Source organism: Salvelinus namaycush, chromosome 19, assembly GCF_016432855.1.
Source record: "Salvelinus namaycush isolate Seneca chromosome 19, SaNama_1.0, whole genome shotgun sequence".
NCBI lineage: Eukaryota > Metazoa > Chordata > Actinopteri > Salmoniformes > Salmonidae > Salvelinus > Salvelinus namaycush.
The window spans coordinates 11,484,012-11,511,173 of NC_052325.1; the positions used below are offsets into that span (position 1 = coordinate 11,484,012).

At 43.2% G+C, this 27,162-nt stretch overlaps 1 protein-coding gene across 1 annotated transcript in view; it reads left to right on the top strand.

Moving 5' to 3' along the window:
• Positions 1-24,414, top strand: part of LOC120064140 (SH3 domain-binding protein 4) — a 91,773-nt gene extending 67,359 nt beyond the window's left edge. Inside the window, exons 4-5 of the mRNA XM_039014507.1 lie at positions 20,425-20,613; positions 21,621-24,414. Of these exons, the coding sequence (XP_038870435.1) occupies positions 20,425-20,613; positions 21,621-21,845 (414 nt within the window). The 3' untranslated portion in view covers positions 21,846-24,414. The remainder of the gene's footprint in view (positions 1-20,424; positions 20,614-21,620) is intronic.
• The last annotated feature ends 2,748 nt before the right edge of the window (positions 24,415-27,162 follow it).

The following is a 27,162-nucleotide window of genomic DNA, read 5'->3' on the forward strand; positions in this document are numbered from 1 at the left end:
AGTGTTTATAGTGAAGCCTCTAGCACTGAGATGCAGTGCCTTAGAACGCTGCGCCACTCGGGAGCCCTCGAGATGATTAGAGAATAAGGAGGAGTCTAGAGAGACGAGAGAGATCGCTATTCTTCAAGAAGCATCACATTCCTCAAATGAACTCCCTCAGTTCTCAACCTGCCATTGATCACTCGGAGCTATCCTTAGATCTTGCTTTCATACACTTTGTTTACAAGTAGTAAACAATCGAGCCAAGACTGAATCACACTGTGTAAAGCCCCGCCCGCCCCTCTCAGAAATATGCCTGCCTGGAGTTGCATTCAGTGAGATGATTTATGCAGTGCAGAGTATGCGTACTGACTGCTGTGCTGGTGTAAACATTCGTTGTGAAATTTCGCTAAACCACTCGTTCACACACACACATGCAGACACACGCACACAGACACACACGCATCACACACAAAACACCAATCCTTTATTCCTCAGTGACATTTGAGAATAACAGCACAGCGTATAATTCCTCTTCAGCTATCTGTGATGGTCTGTGGCCTGAAGTTGTGTGAATGGCAATTATGCCCTGCATGGATTTAACCCATTGTCTATTGGTGGACAATTATTAAGTAGAAATTGACTTCAAATACCATAAAAATTTGAAAGATATGTTTGCTTAAACTTCCTTGAATCCTGTCCCAGTGCCGAGATGTTATCACACGACTCTTGACAATGTAAATACATGATGCGTGTCACACATTATAACAGTAGTAACACTTCATTTTCAGGAAAATAGCCGTGTGTCACTACTTCACAGGAGGGCCATTTTTATTTTTTTTATTTTTTTGCCTTCTGGAACTTTCATGTCGCTTAATAACAAACATGTATGCCATCTGAAAATACGAATGCATTTGTAAAATTACGAATCTAGTTGGTTTAGCCACAGAAAAAGACAGCAATCTTCCCGTGGCTTTTTTGAAAGATATCACATAGAACTGCAAAAGCATTGCTCTCCACTTTCTGGAGGACCGAGTTTCGAAATCAGTGGAATTCGAGTATGATAGCTAAGGAGATGTAGAAAATTATTCTGGTTGTTTGCAAAATGCAGACGGAGGCAAAAGGAGATCACATGGACGGCTGTCGTATAAAACACCTCTCTCCGGATTACATCTTCAAACTAAGGGCAACCATGGCATCCGTGACAGAGAGGGAGAAGCTTCCATCCATATACAGTATATGGGTAAGATAGTCTAGCTGGCAACATTTTCAGATATTACATGTTTCTAATTTTGTCAAACTTGTTTTCATTTCAAGTTAGTGTACTGTGAGCTAGCTAGCTAACGTTAGCTGGCTGGCTGGCTCACTAGCTAACGTTAAGTGCATGATCTGTGTAGTTATATTATTCTTATCTCAGAGCCATTTGCATTGCTAGTTATAGCCTGTTAGCTAGCTAACGTTGAACCTGGTTGGTTATCTACCAGCAGATTCATGCAGGGTAGGGATGTTATGAGTTGGGATTATGGTTCATTGTTTAGCTAGCTAGCTACATGTCTAAACAAAAGGCCACTATACAAGTAACCATTTCAATAGAATGTTCATTATGTCACTGTGACAACTGTGGATAGATGTAGCTGGTAAATTCGCTCAGGCTATCTACTCCAATTTCAGAGAACTCTCGCTCGTCTGACAGTGCCAGAGTGCAGAATAACTGACAAATTTACGAATGCTTAACACACGTTGAATATGGCAGGTGTCAGTAAACGTTGGCAAAAAATAGTAATTAAATTGTTGCCAGCTGCACAGTTGCAGCTGTGCTCTGGATGACATGAAAACAGCCTAACCAGCTCTGCTAGGGTGAGTAAAATGGTCAGTGAGCTGTTCTCTCATTTGTGTCTGGAAGTAGCTAGCAAGCTAGCCAATGTTAGCCAGTTAGCTTGGGTGCTTGACTGCTGCTGTTCTGGTAAGAATACTCGTATCAACCCTACACCTCGGCCAGAGCGTCCAGTGTGCACTCTGAACGCTCCGAGAGCGAAACACTCTGAATTTATGAACTGACAATCTGACAACTCTCTGAGTTTACGAATGCCCAGAGAGCGCTCACTGATCACACTGGCACTCCATATTAAATTTCCAAACACACCCATAGTATAAACCAGCCTTTGGATGTTTAACACATGGCCTCACATGTGAATCCTTAAAAAGATGGGTGGGGCTAAAGCTTAAGAGGGTGTGAACAATGCGGCAGATAGCCTAGTGGTTAGAGCATTGGGCCAGAATCCGAAAGGTTCCTGGATCGAATCCCCGAGCTGACAAGGTAAAAATCTGTCGTTCTGCCCCTGAACAAGGCAGTTAACCCACTGTTCCCCGGTAGGCCGTCATTGTAATAAGAATTTGTTCTTAACTGACTTGCTTAGTTAAATAAAGGTAAAATAAAAAAAATGAATGGTTGTAGACAAAGAAGAGCTCTCCAGTAGGTACCAAACAATTCAAGGGCCATTTTCTCAAAAGTGAGGTTACAGAACAGAATTACTTTCCCATTGTTCCTCAACTGTAGTGTACCATCTAGTCTCTCCTGTTATCCAAGGTAAAAAACACTTTCAAATTTTGCTACATAAGACCAAATCAAACCGGTCGGTCACATATTGTCTTTTGAGTATGTAGCTATTCATTATGCTCTGTGCTCATAAACTTTCACCCCACATCCACTCCTCAACAATGGATATATTGACGACTATGTCCAACCCTTAGTCAATAGTTGTCATTTCTGGATCTCCACTTACCCTCATAAACTGGTAATACTGGGCAGCAGCCTTCACAGTTCAGCAACAAGTCACAGTGAAGGGGACACGCATTACCCTGCAGGTAGACTGGACATGGCAGTACTAAGGCAGTACTAACAGTGAAGGGGACACGCATTACCCTGCAGGTAGACTGGACATGGCAGTACTAAGGCAGTACTAACAGTGAAGGGGACACGCATTACCCTGCAGGTAGACTGGACATGGCAGTACTAAGGCAGTACTAACAGTGAAGGGGACACGCATTACCCTGCAGGTAGACTGGACATGGCAGTACTAAGGCAGTACTAACAGTGAAGGGGACACACATTACCCTGCAGGTAGACTGGACATGGCAGTACTAACAGTGAAGGGGACACGCATTACCCTGCAGGTAGACTGGACATGGCAGTACTAAGGCAGTACTAACAGTGAAGGGGAGGGATCAGACATGGATTACCCTGCAATTAAACTGGAGCTGGCAGCATTATCAGTGAAGGGGAGTATTGTTCCTGACAGCTTCCTTTAATTAATCAGTCACAGGCAGTTAGCTTTTTAGTCACAGGTGGAAATTAGATGAAGGCCCTCTTAACTATTTGGGTTTGTCATCCCAAGCAAATAGTTTAGTATACAAAACTTTAGGAGCACCTTCCTAATATTGAGTTGCACACCATTTTGCCCTCAGAACAACCTCAATTCGTCGGGGCATGGACTATAAGGTGTCACGCGTTCCACATAGATGCTGGGCCATGGTGACTCCAATGCCCTATATGTAGGACCTTCCACCCCCACCTGGGATATGGGTCGAAACGTTGTCGAAACATTGTAAATAAATATCACCTTGGAGCATGAGCAGCAGTGTGCTCAGTTTTTCTCTTCTGACTCCAATGCTTCCCACGGTTGTGTCAAGTTGGCTGGATGTCCTTTGGGTGGTGGACCTTTGTTCATGCACGGGAAACCCAGAAGTGTTTCAGTTCTTGATACACTCAAACCGGTGCGCCTGGCACCTACCACATTACCCTGTTCAAAGACACTTAAACATGTTGTCTTGCCCATTCACACTCTGCATGGCACACATACACAATCCGTCTCAATTGTCTCAAGGCTTTAACATCCTTATTTTACCTTTCTCCTCCCCTTCATCTATACTGATTTGAAGTGGATTTAACAGGTGACATCAATAAGGAATCATAGCTTTCACCTGGATTTACCTGGTCAGTCTGTAATGGAAAGAGCAGGTGTTCTTAATGCTTTGTACACTCAGTGTATGTCAACACTGAAACTGTTTGTGTTGTGTGCAAAGTCAACTTTACTGGCTCTATATGTGCAGTATTATTGTATGTCTGTTAGCACCAGGACTCCTGGCTGGGTCAGGTGTGAGCAGAGAACCAGGACTCCTGGCTGGGTCAGGTGTGAGCAGAGAACCAGGACTCCTGGCTGGGTCAGGTGTGAGCAGAGCACCAGGACTCCTGGCTGGGTCAGGTGTGAGCAGAGAACCAGGACTCCTGGCTGGGTCAGGTGTGAGCAGAGCACCAGGACTCCTGGCTGGGTCAGGTGTGAGCAGAGCACCAGGACTCCTGGCTGGGTCAGGTGTGAGCAGAGCACCAGGACTCCTGGCTGGGTCAGGTGTGAGCAGAGCACCAGGACTCCTGGCTGGGTCAGGACCTAGCTGAAGGTGACTTGGGAAGCAATCTCCTTGATTCCTGCAGGGAATTTCCTGTTGCTGTTATCCAGAGAGGAAGCAGGTGCTTGTCTCAGGTCTTACTTATCCTGTACAAATGCACACAGATGGGAACAGAATCCTTCTTTTGAATGTCCTTGTTATTCTCTCTGGATAAGGGTATATATAATGTAGACTGGGCGGAAGTGAAAACTCCCTCTGCTGTTGAACTCTGATCTGGGCTGAAACTGTGCACTCATGGGTAGCCGTTAGCAGGAACTCCAGGCATCCATCCCGCTATCTTATACTCTTGTCTGTAACCTGTCTATGTCTCTGTACACACAGAGAGAGAGCATCTCCACCAACCACATTCCTCTCCCATCCCCCCCCACCCTGCCCGTTTCCTGTCATTCCATGTATTCCTGCCCGTGGAACAAATAAGAGCTTTAGTTGGCGGAGCTCTGAGTCTGCTAGTCAGAGAACGGATCAGAGTCACTAAGCTTAACCATGTGTGCTGTGATTGCTGAGTATCAGTAAAGGATGGGTCTTTGGCGTGTACATGCGTTTGTTATGTGTTCATATATGTGCTTGGGTGAATGACTTTGCATGCTGCACTTCAGTCATGCCCTATGATTCTCTCTGCCTGAGGCTGTGCTACATGAAAACATATTCAGATTACATGAGCACAGGCATAGTTTGCTTTCACCTCAACTTGACAAGACTGAGGGTTTTAAAGGGTGACTGGTTGGTCTGGGCGATACTCCAAATAGATTAGATATACAGAAACAAGCCATTGACTACACTGCCACAAAATAGTTTCAGACTCCTAATTATCCTTACAGCTCTGAAGACTCTAGCCACTCCCATGCCAGTTGGAAGAACTAAGGTGTTTTATCTCTGATATGATACGTGTTATTGCTCCAAACAAATGATTAAATATTTTCTACAAGTTCTTTAAAATACGATGAAAAAAACTTGACTGTAAAGAAATCATTACAACAACAATGGATAAAACATTGTTTTTTAACTTTCAAACGAAAGGAATCTTCTTGGCAGGGAAAAACACATTTGAATAAATGTGGGGTTTGACAGTCTTTTGTAGGTGTCATAATATACACTACATCTCTAATAAAAATATAAAACATTTATAACATAAAACATATAAGTAAAAAATGATATATTCCCAAACCCCCTTCCAAAAAAAAAGTTATGAAATAACAAAAAAATTACAAGCTCTCAGCGGTGCAATACACGTTTATATAAAAAAAAAAACATAATATCAAGACAATTTATTTAAAATAATATAAGTAATAAAGAAGAGGATGTTCTGTGAGTGCGTATATGTAAGGCTGGGTGAGTGAGTGGGAGTCGGTGCAATAAGTCTCTTGAGGAGCAAGTGTGAAGAGTCAGTGAAAATAGTCTTTGGTCTATTGCACATTCGGTTGTTCTGGGTAGGGCTGCGTTTGACGTGGACGGTTGCTCCGGTTTTTGTTCTGACTGCGCTTTTTCTCCCCAAAAGCTTGCTTGGCCCTTTTCCGTTCTGCTGATGCAATCAGGTCCTAAAACTCTGGGGAGTGCCAGGGTGGGAGGTTATAAAAAATTCATCCGGATACTCTTCTCTTCGGCAGAGCGTCTGAGAGTCTGTGACATTACAGGAGACAATAAGTTATTATGTAACAACAACAAAAAAGCACACATTAAAGTCTGTGGAACAAGTCTGAACTTTTCAAAACTCAGTACTGTATTGGAAATGTATGGATTGGTTTACATTTTATAATTAAACCTGTCTCTGGCGACGCCACCTTTTTTATGTCCCGTTCCTTTGCTCTGTCTGGGGTGTCCGACGACTTAAACCTCTCTTTCAGTTCAATACCGATTTTACATCTGAGGAGTCAGTGTGGTGTATTATCAATGGTTATATGCATCAAAATCATTGAGAAAGTTGTAAGATGTAGAACTATGTAGGTCAGTCCATGTTTTTAATCACCTTCAACTTAAACTCTGCCATGCGTCACTTTCCGTCTGTGTACCTTAACCTCAGCTGACTGAACAGCAGACAGTACATGGGTGTTGTGCAGATTGTTCTTCCTGAGACATGACAAAGAAAAAACATGAAATTAAGTTTGCATAATATTCACACCACTATTTCATGTAACATATTTGACAATGTTAAAACCTCTTGGAAATAGGGGGTGCCCTTTTCACTTTTGGATAAAATTGTGCCCAATTTAAACGCCCTCGTACTCTGTCCTAGATCATATGATATGCATATTATTATTACTATTGGATAGAAAACACTCTGAAGTTTCTAAAACTGTTTGAATTATATCTGTGAGTAAAACAGAACTCATTTGGCAGGCAAACTTCCAAACAGGAAGTGAAAATTCTGAAATGGGTCTCTGTGAAAGGCATCGCCTATTCAATTGCCTTGTATTTATGGATCTGTATGCACTTCATACGCCTTCCACTAGATGTCAACAGGCAGTAGAACGTGGAATGAAGTGTCTAGCCTTATGTGGGACCGGATGAGAGTCTTTGGAGTGACAGGTCAGCCATATTGGCAGTATTTGGTTACGCACTTGGGTATGTCATATCTTTGTAATGCGTTAGGTAGACACGAAGAAATGCTCCGTCTGGGACGTTATTGGATATATATGAGAAAAACATCCTAAAGATGGATTCTCAACTGAGTTTGACCAGTTTATTCGGCTTTTATTATCACTTTTTGAATTTTTCGTTCATTGCGTCAAATCTTCATGGACACGTGAGCTACACATGCTAGCCAAAGTTGCTAATTCGACAGAAGAAATGGACATTCTAAAACATAACAACGATTTATTGTGGAACTAGGATTCCTGGCACTGCATTCTGATGAAAGTTCATCAAAGGTAAGGGAATATTTATGATGTTATTTCGTATTTTTGTTGACTCTGTTGACTCCAACATGGCGGAGAATGGCTGAGCTCTGTCTCAGCATGCTGTGCTTTTTACTAAAGGTATTTTTTTTTAAATCTAACACAGCGGTTGCATTAAGAACCAGTGTATCTTTAATTATATGTACAACATGTCTTTTTCAGCAAAGTTTATGATGAGTTTTTCTGTTAGATTACGTGACTCTCTAAAATTTCTCCGAACATTTTGGAGCCATTTCTGACCATGTCGCCAATGTAAAACCACGATTTGTAGCTATAAATATGCACATTTTCGAACAAAACATAAATGTATTGTATAACATGATGTCATAAGACTGTCATCTGATGAAGTTGTTCAAAGGTTAGTGATTAATTTTATCTCTATTTGTGGGTTTTGTGAAAGCTATCTTTGCGGTGAAAAAATGGCGTTGTGTGTTGGGCTATTGTGGTGAGCTAACATGTTGTGTTTTCGCTGTAAAAAAAAAAAAAAAAATCGGACATGTTGGCTGGATTCACAAGATGTTTATCTTTCATTTGCTGTATTGGACTTGTGATTTCATGAAATTATATTATATTATATTCCCTGTGGCGCTAGGCTAGGCTATGCTAGTCAGCGTTTCTGATGAGAATGATCCCGGATCCGGGATGGGTGGTTCGTAGAGGTTTTTAAGATAACCATCCTACAACAACCTGATTGCTTGGTTGGATGTCATTTTTAAAATATATATTTATACAGTACCAGTCAAACGTTTGGACACACCTACTCATTCCAGAGTTTTTCTTTATTTTTACTATTTTCTACATTGTAGAATAATAGTGAAGACATCAAAACTATAAAACAACACACATGGAATCATGTAGTAACCAAAAAAGTGTTAAACAAATCCAAATATATTTTATATATGAGATTCTTCTAAGTAGCCACCCTTTGCCTTGATGACAGCTTTGCACACTCTTGGCATTCTCTCCACCAGCTTCATGAGGTAGTCACCTGGAATGCATTTCAATTATGGTGTGCCTTGTTAAAAGTTAATTTTTTCAATTTCTTTCCTTAATGCGTTTGAGCCAATCAGTTGTGTTGTGACAAGGTGGGGGGCTATACATGAAACTGGCTCTCATGAGGACCACCACAGAAAAGGAAGACCCAGAGTTACCTCTGCTGCAGAGGATAAGTTCATTAGAGTTACCAGTCTCAGATTGCATCCCAAATAAATGCTTCACAGAGTTGAAGTAACAGACACATTTCAACATCAACTGTTCAGAGGAGACTGTGAATCAGGCCTTCATGGTCGAATTGCTGCAAAGAAACCACTACTAAAGGACCAATAAGAAGAAGAGACTTGCTTGGGTCAAGAAACATGAGCAATGGACATTAGACCCGTGGAAATCTGTGATTTTGGTCTGATGAGTCATAATTTGAGATGTTTGGTTCCAACTGCCGTGTCTTTGTGAGACGTAGAGTAGGTGAACGGATGATCTCTGCATGTGTGGTTCTTACCGTGAAGCATGGCGGAGGTGGTGTGATGGTGTGCAGTGCTTTCCTGGTAACACTGTCTGTGATTTATTTAGAATTCAAGGAACACTTAACCAGCAAGGCTACCACAGCATTCTGCAGTGATACGCCATCCCATCTGGTTTGCGCTTAGTGGGACTATCATTTGTTTTTCAACAGGACAATGACCCAACACACTTCCAGGCTGTGTAAGGGCTATTTGACCAAGAAGGAGAGTGATGGAGCGCTGCATCAGATGACCTGACCTCCACAATCACCCGATGGTTTAGGATGAGTTGGACCGCAAAGTCATGGAAAAGCAGCCAACAAGTGCTCAGCATATGTGGGAAGTCCTTCAAGACTATTGGAAAAGCATTCCAGGTGAAGCTGGTTGAGAGACTGCCAAGAGTGTGCAAAGCTGTTATCAAGGCAAAGGGTGGCTGCTTTGAAGAATCTCAAATATAACATATATTTTGATTTGTTTAACACTTTTTTGGTTAGTGCATGATTCTATATGTGTTATTTCATAGTTAATGTCTTCACTATTATTCTACAATGTAAAAAATTGTAAAAACAAAGAAAACCCCATGAATGAGTAGGTGTGTACAAACTTTTGACTGGTACTGTATATATTTTATCAAAGTCAAACAAATAGACATTTGTAGTCACTTTTCTTGTGGCTTATATTTGTCCTACAAGTCAGCATTAATGTGTAGATCCCTTGCTGCCTGCTATTAAAACAGAAAATAACATCATTAGCAAATTAACAGGATTAAAATATTCAACATTAGCTACCATCAAAGTGCAAGTTATGAAGATAAACATTGAACTTGTGGATAGCTCATTCCGTCTTGCTCGACAAACTCCTGTTCTGTTGCAGTCGCTGGAGGAGTGCTCTGCTATAGCTTCTGCTTCTGTTGTTGGAATAGTTGAGTTACTTGTCAGCCTTTCGTTCATATCAGCCACCGTGTTGTAGTCTGGCATCTGATTCCGCATGGCCATGAGTTGTTGGAAATCCATTACCTCGTTTGATGATGCATCGTTCCCACTTACTAATTGTATCAAAACAATACAAATAAAATGTCAATAGCCGCTTTTCTCCTTTTGCTGTATTTTACTAGACTTGGTTAGTGAGCTAGCTACCAAGCAATCTGTTCTCCCACCAACATTGGATAGCGAACGTTAGCTAGCTAGCTACCAAAGGATAGTTGGCTAACTTTGCTTGCCAGCTAACATTAGCTTGTTTTAGTCAAAACAGCAACATGCAATTTTTTACTCCTACAATTAAATCCATGTAACATTATCATGTTAACTACAAAATACTCTAATGTCAAATTGAAAGAAAAAAAACATTTTCTAAAGATTTTCTAACATTTACTGAGATTAATATTCAACCCCCTGAGTCAATACATGTTAGAATCACCTTTGGTAGCAATTACAGCTTTGAGGCTTTCTGGGTAAGTCTCTAAGAGCGTTGCACATCTGGATTGTACATTATTTGCCCATCGTTTTGGGCAATATTTGCCCAACTCTTCAAGCTCTGTCAAGTTGGATGTTGATCATTGCTAGATGACCATTTTCAAGTCTTGCCATAGATTTTCAAGACAATTTTTAAGTCAACACTGTAACTAGGCCACTCAGAAATGTTCAATGTTGTCTTGGTAAGCAACTTCAGTGTATATTTGGCCTTAAGTTTTAGGTTATTGTCCTGCTGAAAAGTCGCCCAGTGTCTGTTGGAAAGCAGACTGAACCAGATTTTCCTCTAGGATTTTGCCTGTGCTTAGCTCTATTCTGGGGTTTAAAAAAAAAACTCCCAAGCCCTGGCCGATGACGAGCATATCCATAACTTGATGCAACCACCACACCACCATGCTTGAAAATATGAAGAGTACTCAGTGACGTGTTGGATTTGACCCAAACATAACGCTTTGTATTGAGTACAAAAAGTTCATATCTTTGCCACACTTTTTTTCAGTATTTCTTTAGTGCCTTATTGCAAACAGGATGCATGTTTAGGAATATTATTTTGTACAGACTTCTTTCTTTTCACTCTGTCATTTAGGTTAGAATTCTGGAGTGACTACAATGTTGTTGATCCGTCCTCAGTTTTCTCCTATCACAGCCATTAAACTTTGTTTTAAAATCACTATTGGCCTCATGGTGATATCCTTGAGCGATTTCTTTCCTCTCAGGCCACTGAGTTAGGAAGGACGCCTGTATCTTTGTAGTGACTGCGTGTATTGATGCACCATCCAAATCGTAATTAATAACTTCACCATGCTCAAAGGGAAATTCAGTGTCTGCTTTTTTTTTTTACCCATCTGCCAATAGGTGCCCTTCTTTCCAAGGCATTAGAAAACCTCCCTGGTCTTTGTGGTTGAATCTGTGCTTGAAATTCACTGCTCGACTGAGGGACCTTATAGATAATTATTGTATGTGTGGGGTACAGAGATGAGGTAGTCATTCAAAAATTACTTTAATATTATTGCAAACAGTGAGTCCATGCAACTTATTATGTGACTTATTAAGCAAATTTTTATTCCTGGACGTTTTAAGGCTTGTCATAACAAAGGCTTTGAATACTTATTGACTCAAGACAATTTTATTAATTTGTAAAAAATTCTCAAAACAAAATTCCACTGACATTGTGGGGTATTGTGTGTAGATCAGTGGCACTAAATCTCAATTTTATCCACTGTATAGTCTAATACTGTTCTGTACGGTGAGTGTTGTGCACTTCATGAAATTGAATCAAATTCTGTTCTTTACATGCTTACTGACAAGCAATATAAAGGTTGTGAATTAAAGAAATATACACTGCATGCTGTAGCGACGCTGACATGCAATCAATTTGCATTCAGTAAGAATCTTTGTGGACCATTTAATCACATCTTACAATTCCATGTTGCACAATCACAAATAATACAAGGTAAAGGTACAAGGACATGAAGTAATGGCAAACAACCAAGCATATCCCATATGCTGCAAAAACACCTATATGTTCTCATTGTCGTAGCCTATGCATTCACTACTGTACCTAGTTATATTTTGAGAACCTCACAAAAATACTAAATAAGTCTTGTGAGTGTTAGGAAGAGCTTGGGCTTGTATCTAATATTTCTTTATCAGGATATTAATTCCTTGGAACATGTTGATCATGTGAATGATATAAAAAAGTGGATTGGCATCACTGCCCCCGACTTCAATCGTTGACTTCCATCTACTTTCGCCTTACCACTCAAACACGCCCAAAAACAGTTTAGAAACCCTGTGGCAGTTTTCAAATCGCGTTCTTTTGACTGGTCATTTTCAACAGTCACGCCCTCACTTCTGGTTTTGTTAGTTTGATTGGATTATTTACCTTTCAACCACTACGCCTTCCCTTCAATTCCCATGCATTTGATTGGCTGATGAGTTTGTGCTTGTGTTTCATGAAGCTACACTTTCTGTTCCATCGAAACAGCGTCTGCGTTCGAGCAGATCTCTTTTGTCAAGTCTTTCAAAGTCTGTTGCATTATGGGGATATTGTCCGACTTGCGCCTATGTGTAGATTTTCGGCTGTTGCTACTCACCAGCTGCAACTTAAAGCCATCACCTTCATTGTGGGGGGCACTATTTGTCAATCAATCAATCAATCAAGTTTATTTTATATAGCCCTTCGTACATCAGCTAATATCTCGAAGTGCTGTACAGAAACCCAGCCTAAAACCCCAAACAGCTAGTAATGCAGGTGTAGAAGCACGGTGGCTAGGAAAAACTCCCTAGAAAGGCCAAAACCTAGGAAGAAACCTAGAGAGGAACCAGGCTATGAGGGGTGGCCAGTCCTCTTCTGGCTGTGCCGGGTGGAGATTATAACAGAACTATGCCAAGATGTTCAAAAATGTTCATAAGTGACAAGCATGGTCAAATAATAATCATGAATAATTTTCAGTTGGCTTTTCATAGCCGATCATTAAGAGTTGAAAAACAACAGGTCTGGGACAGGTGGCGGTTCCATAACCGCAGGCAGAACAGTTGAAACTGGAATAGCAGCAAGGCCAGGCGGACTGGGGACAGCAAGGAGTCACCACGCCCGGTAGTCCCGACGTATGGTCCTAGGGCTCAGGTCCTCCGAGAGAAAGAAAGAGAGAAGGAGAAAATTAGAGAGAGCCAAGATTTTCAAAATGTTCATAAATGACAAGCATGGTCAAATAATAATCAGGAATAAATCTCAGTTGGCTTTTCATAGCCGATCATTAAGAGTTGAAAAACAGCAGGTCTGGGACAGGTAGGGGTTCCGTAACCGCAGGCAGAACAGTTGAGACTGGAATAGCAGCAAGGCCAGGCGGACTGGGGACAGCAAGGAGTCATCATGCCCGGTAGTCCTGACGTATGGTCCTAGGGCTCAGGTTCTCAGAGAGAGAGAAAGAAAGAGAGAACGAGAGAATTAGAGAGAGCATACTTAAATTCACACAGGACACTGGATAAGACAGGAGAAGTACTCCAGGTATAACCAACTGACCCTAGCCCCCCGACACAAACTACTGCAGCATAAATACTGGAGGCTGAGACAGTGAATCATTAGTGGGGGTGTTTAACCCACGCGAACGGGACCAAAGACGTGACTGAAACAGGAAGCATCTTTGCCGCCATTCTATAACTATTCAGTGGATAGGTATACATTAATGTGATATTTGAGGCTCTCTCTCCCCAATTGATAGAACAATGTACACATATATTTACAGTTTGTGTGGGTGATACTTTCATAAAAATGGCAACATTGCCTTATTGCATTGAGCCTTGCTGTTGGAAAACCACATCAGTGGCCGACTTTCAGCTGTAGCAGATGCAGCTCCCCCGACTTCACTCCTCGACTTTCGTCTGCTGTAGATTGCTTCAGCCTTACCACTCAAACAAGTACAGAAACTCTTGGCGTTGCTAGTTACCACAGTCACAAAGCCATAAACCCCACCTATTTCTACAATTTATCTTCATAAAATTAGATTTTAAACCTTAACCACACCACTAACCTTATACCTAACTTTCAATTGAGACCAAAGAGCAAATGTTTGTTTTCATTCATTTTAGTTTCCATCTAGTGGAAACTGTGATACAAGTTTTTTTTTTTTTTTTTTTAACTAGGCAAGTCAGTAAAGAGCAAATTCTTATTTACAATGACGGCCAAACCCGGACGACGCTGGGCCAATTGTGCGCCGCCATATGGGACTCCCAATCATGGCCGGATGTGATACAGCCTGGATTCAAACCAGGGACTGTAGTGACGCCTCTTGCACTGAGATGCCTTGCCTTAGACCGCTGCGCCACCCGGGAACCAAGTGCGTCACTCCCAATGACTGTATATGCTTGCTCCAGCAGAGACTGCAAATGTTTTCTAGTTCATATACTAGTAGACCAGACCCAGCTGCTATCGCATTGGTGTCTATGGGAGAGCCACCCCTTAAGTAGACAGGAACTGTGACCATTTTGTCAATGGTAAAAGACCTGAGTAAGACATCTTCATTTATCCACCATCTTTGGCTCTAGGTGCACAGATCCACAAGCTCCAAGCCTGTGTCTGTAATTCGACATAAAGTATCTCTGCCTCACATATTATTTATTGACGATTGGCTGTAAAAATAGATTGTGTCGCAATCATGTAAAAGCGCAAGGCAGATCTCAAACCTAGATCACTGCCGCAGACTTTTGAGAAAGACCGCATACGATAATGAACATCATTTTATAAAACTAAGTTCTATGATAAATTCACTCAATGGACAGTTGAACAGCAAGACACAGCCACCTTTCCAGAGGAAAGACACAGCCACCTTTCCAGAGGAAAGACACAGCCACCTTTCCAGAGGAAAGACACAGCCACCTTTCCAGAGGAAAGACACAGCCACCTTTCCAGAGGAAAGACACAGCCACCTTTCCAGAGGAAAGACACAGCCACCTTTCCAGAGGAAAGACACAGCCACCTTTCCAGATGATTTATATTGCAGCCAGAACAGACCCAGGAGTTATTTTGGCAGGATGTTTTGTGTGTGTTTATTATTACAGAGTTTTTTGCGTCTCTGTAAAAGCGTTAATAATCTTGTCTCCCAGTAGCCTATTCTTCAACTAACAACTAGTGTACATCGGTGACATTTCATAACAATTTATACAGTTGGCTACTTTATTGCTAAGCCTTTCAGGCCCCTGTTTATTTTCAATGTCATTTTATTAGAAACTTTTTTTTTCTTTAGTGTTATGTTTTTAACTTCCATGTAGTCTACTTGGGATTTCACCACTGTGTTTTTATCTGCTCAACAACACAGATCCATGTCACGCTCACACAGGTTGCAACAAATGCCTACAGACATTTCCATGGAACTGGGGTAAAACAAAAAGCAGATTACTCCATCATGCAGTGGACAGACAACCATGTACTGCAACATCAGAATGAAGTTCACAAAATGCAACAGAGTATGTGGACACAGGCAAAGACCAAGGCACACAGGAAAACAATAGAGACTGAAACTGAGATTCTCAGAGCTATTTAAATTGCCATATTTCATGCCCATGGACATGGCTGTAGTGGACTCTATGCATCATCTTACTCTGGGCATCAAAACACGTTTTGACCCTCTGGGAGAATATTGGTGTGCTGGATGATGGAATGATAAGAAATATTCAGCTTAAGTTGGCCACCTGCTCGCTAAAATCTCATCAGGGTTTTCTCATTTCAATGCACATGAATGTAAAAATGTGACATGCGTTTACTCCTTACTCGCTCTGTTATGATTGCTGGACCTATGTTGTCTACGCCTGTACCGTCTTATGTACACAATGTATCACAGTGGAGCGAGTTGGCTCTTTTCCACTTGCAACAGTTATGTGAGAACTTTGCAAGGTTGTATGGAAAACAGTATTGCACATCGAATATGCACCTCCGTAGCCACTTGAAGAAATGCGTTTTGGACTATAGTACAATGTGTGACCAACCGGCTCAAGTCGGTCTAATGTAGCCTCAGAGCTACAAAATGGTATATCATACACTGCATTTGAGGAACAATGGAAAAGTAATTTTGCTTTGAAAGTTGATTAAACTGGTAAACTTCCTTTTTGAGAAAATGGTCTTTGAATGTTTTGGTACTATTACTGGAGAGCCCTTCTTTGTCTACACCCATTCAGCATCATTCACACCCTCTTAAGCTTTAGCCCCACCCATCTCTTTAAGGGTTGATCCGAGCATTCTGTACTAACAACAGCAGTCAAGCACCCCTGTAAAGACCTTTATTATCAACAGATTCAAAATAGCTATTGATATCAAATGTGTATTTTGTGCTTGTGACTCAGGCACTCAACCTTTTATTTTGGGACTGTTCTTATGTCAGAAGATTTTGAAGTGAGTTAGATTTTATTTTCAAATAAACTACTATTAATGTTAGTTTGAAAGACTGATATTATGTTTTATTTTGATCTAAATTTTATGGACCCTGATTTAACTTTCATTGTTAATTTGTTTATTTTTCATGGCAGATTCTTTATCCGTAAAATTAAGTGGGCAGAGAACAAACCCCTCTTCACATAGAATTTAAATATTATTTTTGAAATGATCAGTAAGTGTAAAAACAAAAAAGCAATACGTACCATAAAACTTTGACAAATTGAAAATGTATCTCAAAATGTAATACCCCTGTCTGTTAGGTTTATATACTCTTGTATTTGTTTTGTTCATAATAATAATTTTAAAAAAAATAGCAGTCAAGCACCCAAGCTAACTTGCTAGCTACTTCCAGACAGAACAGCTCACTGAACATTACTCACCCTAGCAGAGCTGGTTAGGCTGTTATGTTTTCCAGAGCGTTGGTGACTGCAACTGTGCTGTCAGATTGTCAGTTCGTAAATTCAGAGCGTTACGCTTTTGGAGCGTTCAGAGAGCACGCTGGACGCTCTGGCCGATGAGTAGGGTTGATCCGAACGTTCTGACCTCACAACGGCAGTCAAGCACCCAAGCTAACTGGCTAACATTGGCCAGCTTGCTAGCTACTTCCAGACACAAATGAGAGAACACCCCACTCTGACCATTTTACTTGCCCTAGCAGAGCTGGTTAGGCTGGTTTCATGTTATCCAGAGCATTGCTGACTGTAACTGTGGTGCTGGAAATAATTTAATTCAGCTTTTTTCAACGGGTGTTGAGCGTTCATAAATTCTTCAGTTATTCTGCGCTCTGCCACACTCAGACGAGAGTGCTCTGAAATTGGAGTAGTTGGCCAGACTGAATTTACGAACGCACCCGAAATGGTTACTTGCATAGTGGGGTCTTTTGTTAAGACATCTAATTAGCTAATGTTAGTTGGCTAACAGTACACTTTAACTTGAAATGAAACCCCTTTTCATAGATGGATGCGTCTCCAGTCGCAGATGCCATGGTTGCCCTTAGTTTGAAGATGTAATCCGGAGACAGGTGTTTTCTCCATCTCCTCAGCTATCATACTCGAATTCCACTGAACTCAGTCGTCCAGAAAGTGGAAAGCAACACGTATGCAGTTTTACTACGCAATAAAAAAACATTTAAAAGCAGCGTTAGACAGGATTACCAACACATACTGACCAGCTCAAATAGACAGAAGCATGCTATATGGCAGACCAATCCAAACTCATCTCTCAGCATGTCCAGCCCACTCATTATCTCAGCCAATCATGGCTAGCGGGAAGGTTGCTTTCGTTTTCTGTGGCTAAACCAACTGGGCTCGTAATTTGAACAATTTTATTCATATTTACAGATTGCATACAAGTTTGTTATTAACCTCTACTTCCACACAATCCCGGATCCGGGAGCACCCCCATCAGTAAAAAAGCTGACTAGCATAGCCTAGCATAGCGTCACAAGTAAATACTAGCATCTAAATATCATTAAATCACAAGTGTAAGACACCAGATGAAAGATACACATCTTGTGAATCCAGCCATCATTTCTGATTTTTAAAATGTTTTACAGGGAAGACACAATATGTAAATCTATTAGCTAACCACGTTAGCAAAAGACACCACTTTTTTTACTCCACCATTTTTTTCCTGCATAGGTAGCTATCACAAATTCGACCAAATAAATATATAAATAGCCACTAACCAAGAAACAACTTCATCAGATGACAGTCTGATAACATATTTATTGTATAGCATATGTTTTGTTAGAAAAATGTGCATATTTCAGGTATAAATCATAGTTTACCATTGCAGCCACCATCACAACTCTCACCAAAGCGACTAGAATAACTACAGAGAGCAACGTGAATTACCTAAATACTCATCATAAAACATTTCTGAAAAATACACAGCGTACAGCAAATGAAAGACAAAGATCTTGTGAATCCAGCCAATATTTCAGATTTTTTAAGTGTTTTACAGCGAAAACACAATATAGCATTATATTAGCTTACCACAATAGCCAGAAACACAAGCCATTTACCAGCAGCAAAGGTTAGCGATCGTAACAAACAAGCAAAAGATATATAATTTTTGACTAACCTTCATAAACTTCTTCAGATGACAGTCCTGTAACATCATATTACACAATGCATATAGGGTTTGTTCGAAAATGTGCATATGTAGCGGCACAAATCGTGGTTATACAATGTGATTAGTAGGCAAACTTCAAGCAATCTGTCCGGCGCCATCTTGGAGAGGCACCTAATCTAATCGATAACTAATCATAAACTTGACAAAAAAATACAGGTTGGACAGCAAATGAAAGATACATTAGTTCTTAATGCAACCGCTGTGTTAGATTTTTAAAATTAACGTTACTACTACATACAGCGTGCGCTAAAGCGAGACCGCACCGAAATTCATGGCGGAATTATTGTTTAACATTTTTCAACATAAATACGAATTAACAGCATAAAGACTTCTTACTATTTGACGAGCTTCCATCAGAATCTTGGGCAAGGTGTCCTTTCTCCAGAACAATCGTCTTTTGGTTGAAAGATGTCCTCTTCTCCTGTAGAATTAGCAGCTAACGCTAACTATGTGCCGGAGAGGTGTCCAACTCGTGATAGCGCGTGACAAAGAAATTCCAGAAAATCGCAATAAACTGATATAAACTGCTATAAGTCGGTTTAAATTAACTACCTTATGAAGTTTAAGACAAAAATCAAATTAAATCAGAGCCGGAGATATAGAACTGCTAAAACGAAAGCTTTTCAGGACGCCATGGTGATGTCCCTCCTGCGTCAGGCCCCCCGTTGAAAAGGTCGGACCTTCCGTTCCAAGAGCTTTTATAGTGCCCCAGATGGTGCAATCCACTCCATTCAAATTCTCACCGCTTACTGACACCTAGGGGAAGGCGTATGCAGTGCATGTAGCCCCATAGCTTACATGGGAATTTATAAACTGACCCTAGAACAGAGACCTCGATTTCAGAAATCTCACTTCATGACAGGAAGTGTGCTGCAGAATGAGTTCTGTTTCACTCAGAGATATAATTCAAACGGTTTTAGAAACTAGAGAGTGTTTTCTATACAATAGTAATAATAATATGCATATTGTACGAGCAAGAATTGAGTACGAGGCAGTTTAATTTGGGAACGAAATTATTACAAAGTCCAAACAGCACCCCCTATTGAGAAGAAGTTTTAAGGCACACGAAAGTTCACATGTTCATTTTATTGTTTTAAGTGTGTTGCTGTTTTAAATGTAATTCAAATAGTTTTAATTTAAGTTTGATTTGATATTAGACCTTTATTGATCATTGTATGAATAGACACCATTAACTTTATAGTCTATACTTCTTGTTAAGACTTAAAAAAAAATATATATGTACTAGGTTATAAACCTACTAAATACATGTTTGGAGTAGTTTGCCTGCTGAGCTGAACTGGGCCGTGATATGAGGACAATAGACAAGGTGTTAGAGGCTATTAGCGTGTGTAAATATCCATTCCAGAGTCGACTGGTCAGACTCTGTTTTTGTTCTGACTTCTCAATACTGCTTTTCTACTTCTTATCATTAAAGATATTCTGATTTACATGTACACACTTGGAAACAGGCCATTTTACACAGTGCTAGCCAGTCAAATGTCTCTCTCTCCATTTTAATTAGTGTAAAACAGCATGGGTTTCCTGCTGTTTGCTGTGCTCCATACTGGCACATAGTCCCCTGGTCTGCTCCCCTGCCTATCGCTGAGTTAATCAAACAGGAATCACTCTCCTCCTCTCAGCCCAGCAGCACAGCCAGCTACTGTACCTAGCTGGAGCCAGAGAGTTGGAGCCTGCATGGCTCTGGAATGCTGTAGCCCTCCTGGTGAGGTGGTGCTTAGCGCTGTAGAGGCTCTGTTCCCGTCAGGCCCTCCGGAATACATCTGAAAAATAACAGACCTGAGATTATGGAAAATTACACAGATTTGAGGTTATGGGAAATGACACAGTTGAGATTATGGAAAATAGGATATTTAGGAACAATGGGAAGCATAGCCAAGAAACAAAACTCTTAATCTTGTGTTCTTGTGTGTGTTTGTTCCTGTGTGTTTTGTATGTTATCCTGTCCTGACCAGCTCTCCTCGTGGAATTGTACTGGCAAGAATGTACAGTTTGTGTTTTCATTTTTTCTTTTTTAACCAGTCTCTGTCTTCCCCCCTCAGGCGTTGCTGAAGATGGACTGCCAGGGCCTGGTGGCCAGGCTGGTGATGGACTTTGTCCTGCTGACCACGGCGGTGGAGGTGGCTGGGCGGTGGAGGGAACTGGCTGAGAGGCTATCCAAAGTGTCCCGTCTGCAGCTGGATGCATACGAGGGACCGCACAGAGACAGGAACGGAGTGGTGGACAATGAGGTGAGGCTAGCTTCTGATCTGGCATTATTGAAATACTACACACAGCTTTTGGAAATTACATGACCTGTGAACTGTAAATGGTTAAATACGTTTTGTGCTTTACATACTTTTGGATTGATATACTGTGAATGTCAGCCACATAACCATTGTTAAACTGGTGGAGCATAACATGCCAGTTCCATGTGATTTTATTGTCACCGTCACTTCAATATGTTCCCTTCAATTACCACCCCACATTGTCCTCTGTCCTTATCTCTCCCTGTGCTGCACTGTGGGTAAGCCAACAACATCAATATGACCATAGTAAGTAAATAACCTTGCACGAGCGTTGGCTTGTGCGAGCTAGAACAGCTCAAAGGAGCAGGAGCCTATCTCCTGTTTCTGTAGCGTGAGGCAGCTTGATGTACAAGTACACCCCCTGGACAGATAGGACGCCAGTCTATCTCCTGTTTGTGTAGCGTGAGGCACAAGTACACCCCCTGGACAGATAGGATGCCAGTCTATCTCCTGTTTCTGTAGCGTGAGGCAGCTTGATGTACAAGTACACCCCCTGGACAGATATGTAGCGTGAGGCAGCTTGATGTACAAGTACACCCCCTGGACAGATAGGACGCTAGTCTATCTCTTGTTTCTGTAGCGTGAGGCAGCTTGATGTACAAGTACACCCCCTGGACAGATATGTAGCGTGAGGCAGCTTGATGTACAAGTACACCCCCTGGACAGATAGGACGCTAGTCTATCACAGGGCCTTACAATCTATATCCTTAATGCTGAGTGCCAAGCAGAGACGCGTTGAGTCCCATTTTTACAGTCTTTGGTATGAAGTGGCCGAGAATCAAACTCCCAACCTTCCAATCTCAGGGCGGGCAATCTAATCACAAGGTCACTGAGTTTATTTAATTATTACCATAGAAACATCAGAAAACAGCATGCAATTCCCATGTGATCTATTGTCAGTTCAATATGCTCCCTTCAATCGCCACCTCTCTCTCTTTCTCCCTGTGTAGGCCATGTGGAAGCCAGCCTATGACTTCCTATTGACGTGGGCGGCCCAGATTGGGGACAGCTACCGGGACGTGATCCAGGAGCTCCACATGGGCCTGGACAAGATGAAGAGCCCCATCACCAAGCGTTGGAAACACCTGACGGGAACGCTCATCCTCGTCAACTGCCTGGATACGCTCTGGAGCTCAGCCTTCAGCCCCGCCTCTCAGGACGACTGTGCCATATAGACCAAACTGACCATAATCATCGTCATCATCACTCATAGGGTGCAGCTTGTCTCCTTCCCTTATATCTCCGCTAATTGGAAAGCAATTTATTTCCCACCCGTATAGATGCTAGATAGAAGAGGATGAACATTTGGACTGTTGATATAGACTCCGCCTCCTGCTGTCCTTCCTATGTCCATCACCATCCTATCCCCACCCCTGACCTGACCCCTAACCCCACCCCTGACCCTACCCTTGTGGATCATTTTTGCATATCTTCCTATGCTCCACAACCTTATTCCCTGTTTGTATTGAAGATTCTGAACAACAGCTGTCTGGTCCCTCTGAGTCCTGCTTCCTCCGAATCTGCCTTTAGTCCTCATGGGGGTGAGGGGCTGGACTGCTAGACTGGTCCCCCTCACCCCTAGGAGGACTAGACTCCCCCTCACCCCTAGGAGGACTAGACTCCCCCTCACCCCTAGGAGGACTAGACTCCCCCTCACCCCTAGGAGGACTAGACTCCCCCTCACCCCTAGGAGGACTAGACTCCCCCTCACCCCTAGGAGGACTAGACTCCCCCTCACCCCTAGGAGAACTAGACTCCCCCTCACCTCCAAGAGGACTAGACTCCCCCTCACCCCTAGGGGGACTAGACTCCCCCTCACCTCCAGGAGGATTAGACTCCCCCTCACCCCTAGGAGGACTAGACACTCCTCACCTCCAGGAGGACTAGACTCCCCCTCACCCCTAGGAGGACTAGACTCCCCCTCACCCCTAGGAGGACTAGACTCCCCCTCACCCCTAGGAGGACTAGACTCCCCCTCACCCCTAGGAGGACTAGACTCCCCCTCACCCCTAGGAGGACTAGACTCCCCCTCACCTCCAGGAGGACTAGACTCCCCCTCACCTCCAGGAGGACTAGACTCCCCCTCACCCCTAGGAGGACTAGACTCCCCCTCACCCCTAGGAGGACTAGACTCCCCCTCACCCCTAGGAGGACTAGACTCCCGCTCACCCCTAGGAGGACTAGACTCCCCCTCACCTCCAGGAGGATTAGACTCCCCCTCACCCCTAGGAGGACTAGACACTCCTCACCTCCAGGAGGACTAGACTCCCCCTCACCCCTAGGAGGACTAGACTCCCCCTCACCCCTAGGAGGACTAGACTCCCCCTCACCCCTAGGAGGACTAGACTCCCCCTCACCCCTAGGAGGACTAGACTCCCCCTCACCCCTAGGAGGACTAGACTCCCCCTCACCCCTAGGAGGACTAGACTCCCCCTCACCTCCAGGAGGACTAGACTCCCCCTCACCCCTAGGAGGACTAGACTCCCCCTCACCTCCAGGAGGATTAGACTCCCCCTCACCCCTAGGAGGACTAGACTACTCCTCACCTCCAGGAGGACTAGACTCCCCCTCACCCCTAGGAGGACTAGACTCCCCCTCACCCCTAGGAGGACTAGACTCCCCTTCACCCCTAGGAGGACTAGACTCCCCCTCACCCCTAGGAGGACTAGACTCCCCCTCACCCCTAGGAAGACTCCCCCTCACCTCCAGGAGGACTAGACCCCCCCTCACCCCTAGGAGGACTAGACTCCCCCTCACCCCTAGGAGGACTAGACTCCCCCTCACCCCTAGGAGGACTAGACTCCCCCTCACCCCTAGGAGGACTAGACTCCCCCTCACCCCTAGGAGGACTAGACTCCCCCTCACCCCTAGGAGGACTAGACTCCCCCTCACCCCTAGGAGGACTAGACTCCCCCTCACCCCTAGGAGGACTAGACTCCCCCTCACTTCTAGGAGGACTAGACTCCCCTTCACCTCCAGGAGGACTAGACTGCTAGTCCTCAACCACCCATCTTTGTATAGCCACCAGCCAAACTACACAATGCTACAGTCTCAGTATTCACAAAGACTATTTTAATCTTCATTGTCTGGCATAGTATGTATTTTTTTACTCTAAATATGGCACAGCATTTTTAAAGACACTTTGACACCTTTCGTTCATAACTGTGGACTCGATCCAGTGCTAAGACAAACTTTTTAAATGGTATCCTTGTTCTCTAGCCTTGTCACGTGTGTCAAACGAGCTAAATATAATGTGTTTATTTATAAAGCTTTGGAGTTGTTCAGAAGAAAGCGCTATCTTATTGTTTCCTCCTACTGTAGTCCGTTTTATTTCAACTACTTTGTTAGTGAACATATTTCTAAGGACCGAGTTAATAACTGCATAACTCACAGATTAACTTTGTTCTTTCATTTAAATTCATCTCTCACCGCTTTATCACCTCTCTAACTATCTTTTCAAATTAAACCATATGGCCTGCAGTTATTTATATACTAGACTTAGTGAATATATTGTACCGAAGCTTGTCAGCAGTTAATATGACTCTACATATAACTACATATATGCCTCATTCAATATCCAACCACTGTTACAATGCCAACTGTTAAAGATTCTGGGTATGTTTTGTCCCCTGTATGTGTTGTTCATACACATTTCACATGTGTTGTTCATACACATTTCACATCTGTTTTGTGACTGCATACTTTTGTGGAGAATATAAATAAAATGTGAATATTTTTACGCAATTCATTATGCTGATTGCTGAATGATCGGATTTCTTACCTACCACAGTAGCAATAATTTATATTCATGTTAGATTTGTCTGTGTTGAATTACATTTTCCCTTACAAGCGTGGAAATAATATTAGAGATAGAACAGGTTAAGTTTGGTTTTCTAATCAGCGTTATGTTTGTGCTGACCACCCAACAACATCCCAGAGAATACAGCATGTTCTGTTGAGAGGAGATGTACTGGCACACAGGGAGAAAAAGGTAAGATGGGGGTGAGACACTAACAATTAATTGGCTGATACTGATGAAGTGAAATAGAGGTTGAAATACACCAGCGAGAGATAGACACCCATGAAAGAGAGGAGGAGGAATAGATGGAGACGGATGGAACGGAGGAGTTGAATTTTTGGATGACCTCCAGCAGCCTGTTTGTTTATCCAACTTTCTGCTTTGCCAAGCATTCCCATCATTCCATAAGTCTGATGTTGAAAGCAACCATCAAACCGTTTACAGCTCCAGCAAAACGGTTCCAAAGGTCTCTCTCTCCCTGCACCATACTGTAGGTGTCTCTCTCCCTGCACACTACTGTAGGTGTCTCTCTCCCTGCACAATACTGTAGGTCTCTCGATCTCTCCTTGCACCATACTGTATGTCTCTCTCTCTCTCCTTGCACCATACTGTATGTCTCTCTCTCTCTCCTTGCACCATACTGTATGTCTCTCTCTCTCTCCTTGCACCATACTGTATGTCTCTCTCTCTCTCCTTGCACCATACTGTATGTCTCTCTCTCTCTCCTTGCACCATACTGTATGTCTCTCGATCTCTCCTTGCACCATACTGTATGTCTCTCTCTCTCTCCTTGCACCATACTGTATGTCTCTATCCCTGCACCATACTGTATGTCTCTCTCTCTCCCTGCACCATACTGTATGTCTCTCTCTCTCTCATTGCACCATACTGTATGTCTCTCTCTCTCTCCCTGCACCATACTGTATGTCTCTATCCCTGCACCATACTGTATGTCTCTCTCTCTCTCCTTGCACCATACTGTAGGTCTCTCTCCCTGCACCATACTGTATGTCTCTCTCTCTTTCCTTGCACCATACTGTATGTCTCTCTCTCTCTCTCCCTGCACCATACTGTATGTCTCTCTCTCTCTCCCTGCACCATACTGTATGTCTCTCTCTCTCTCCCTGCACCATACTGTATGTCTCTCTCCCTGCACCGTACTGTAGGTCTCTCTCTCCCTGCACCATACTGTATGTCTCTCTCTCTCTCCTTGCACCATACTGTATGTCTCTCTCTCTCTCCTTGCACCATACTGTATGTCTCTCTCTCTCTCTCCCTGCACCATACTGTATGTCTCTCTCTCTCTCCCTGCACCATACTGTATGTCTCTCTCTCTCTCCCTGCACCATACTGTATGTCTCTCTCTCTCCCTGCACCATACTGTATGTCTCTCTCTCTCTCCCTGCACCATACTGTATGTCTCTCTCCCTGCACCGTACTGTAGGTCTCTCTCTCCCTGCACCATACTGTATGTATCTCCCTCTCCTTGCACCATACTGTATGTCTCTATCCCTGCACCATACTGTATGTCTCTATCCCTGCACCATACTGTATGTCTCTCTCTCTCTCCTTGCACCATACTGTATGTCTCTCTCTCTATCCCTGCACCATACTGTATGTCTCTCTCTCCTTGCACCATACTGTATGTCTCTCTCTCTCCCTGCACCATACTGTATGTCTCTCTCTCTCTCATTGCACCATACTGTATGTCTCTCTCTCTCTCCCTGCACCATACTGTATGTCTCTATCCCTGCACCATACTGTAGGTCTCTCTCCCTGCACCATACTGTATGTCTCTCTCTCTCTCCTTGCACCATACTGTATGTCTCTCTCCTTGCACCATACTGTATGTCTCTCTCCCTGCACCATACTGTATGTCTCTCTCTCTCCCTGCACCATACTGTATGTCTCTCTCTCTCTCCTTGCACCATACTGTATGTCTCTCTCTCTCCCTGCACCATACTGTAGGTCTCTCTCTCCCTGCACCATACTGTATGTATCTCTCTCCCTGCACCATACTGTATGTCTCTCTCTCTTTCCTTGCACCATACTGTATGTCTCTCTCTCTCCTTGCACCATACTGTATGTCTCTCTCTCTCTCTCTCCCTGCACCATACTGTATGTCTTTCTCTCCTTTCACCATACTGTATGTCTCTCTCTCTCCTTGCACCATACTGTATGTCTCTCTCTCTCTCCCTGTCTAGTCCTCCTAGGGGTGAGGGGGAGTCTAGTCCTCCTAGGGGTGAGGGGGAGTCTAGTCCTCCTAGGGGTGAGGGGGAGTCTAGTCCTCCTAGGGGTGAGGGGGAGTCTAGTCCTCCTGGAGGTGAGGAGTGTCTAGTCCTCCTAGGGGTGAGGGGGAGTCTAATCCTCCTGGAGGTGAGGGGGAGTCTAGTCCCCCTAGGGGTGAGGGGGAGTCTAGTCCTCCTGGAGGTGAGGGGGAGTCTAGTTCTCCTAGGGGTGAGGGGGAGTCTAGTCCTCCTAGGGGTGAGGGGGAGTCTAGTCCTCCTAGGGGTGAGGGGGAGTCTAGTCCTCCTAGGGGTGAGGGGGAGTCTAGTCCTCCTAGGGGTGAGGGGGAGTCTAGTCCTCCTAGGGGTGAGGGGGAGTCTAGTCCTCCTAGGGGTGAGGGGGACCAGTCTAGCAGTCCAGCCCCTCACCCCCATGAGGACTAAAGGCAGATTCGGAGGAAGCAGGAC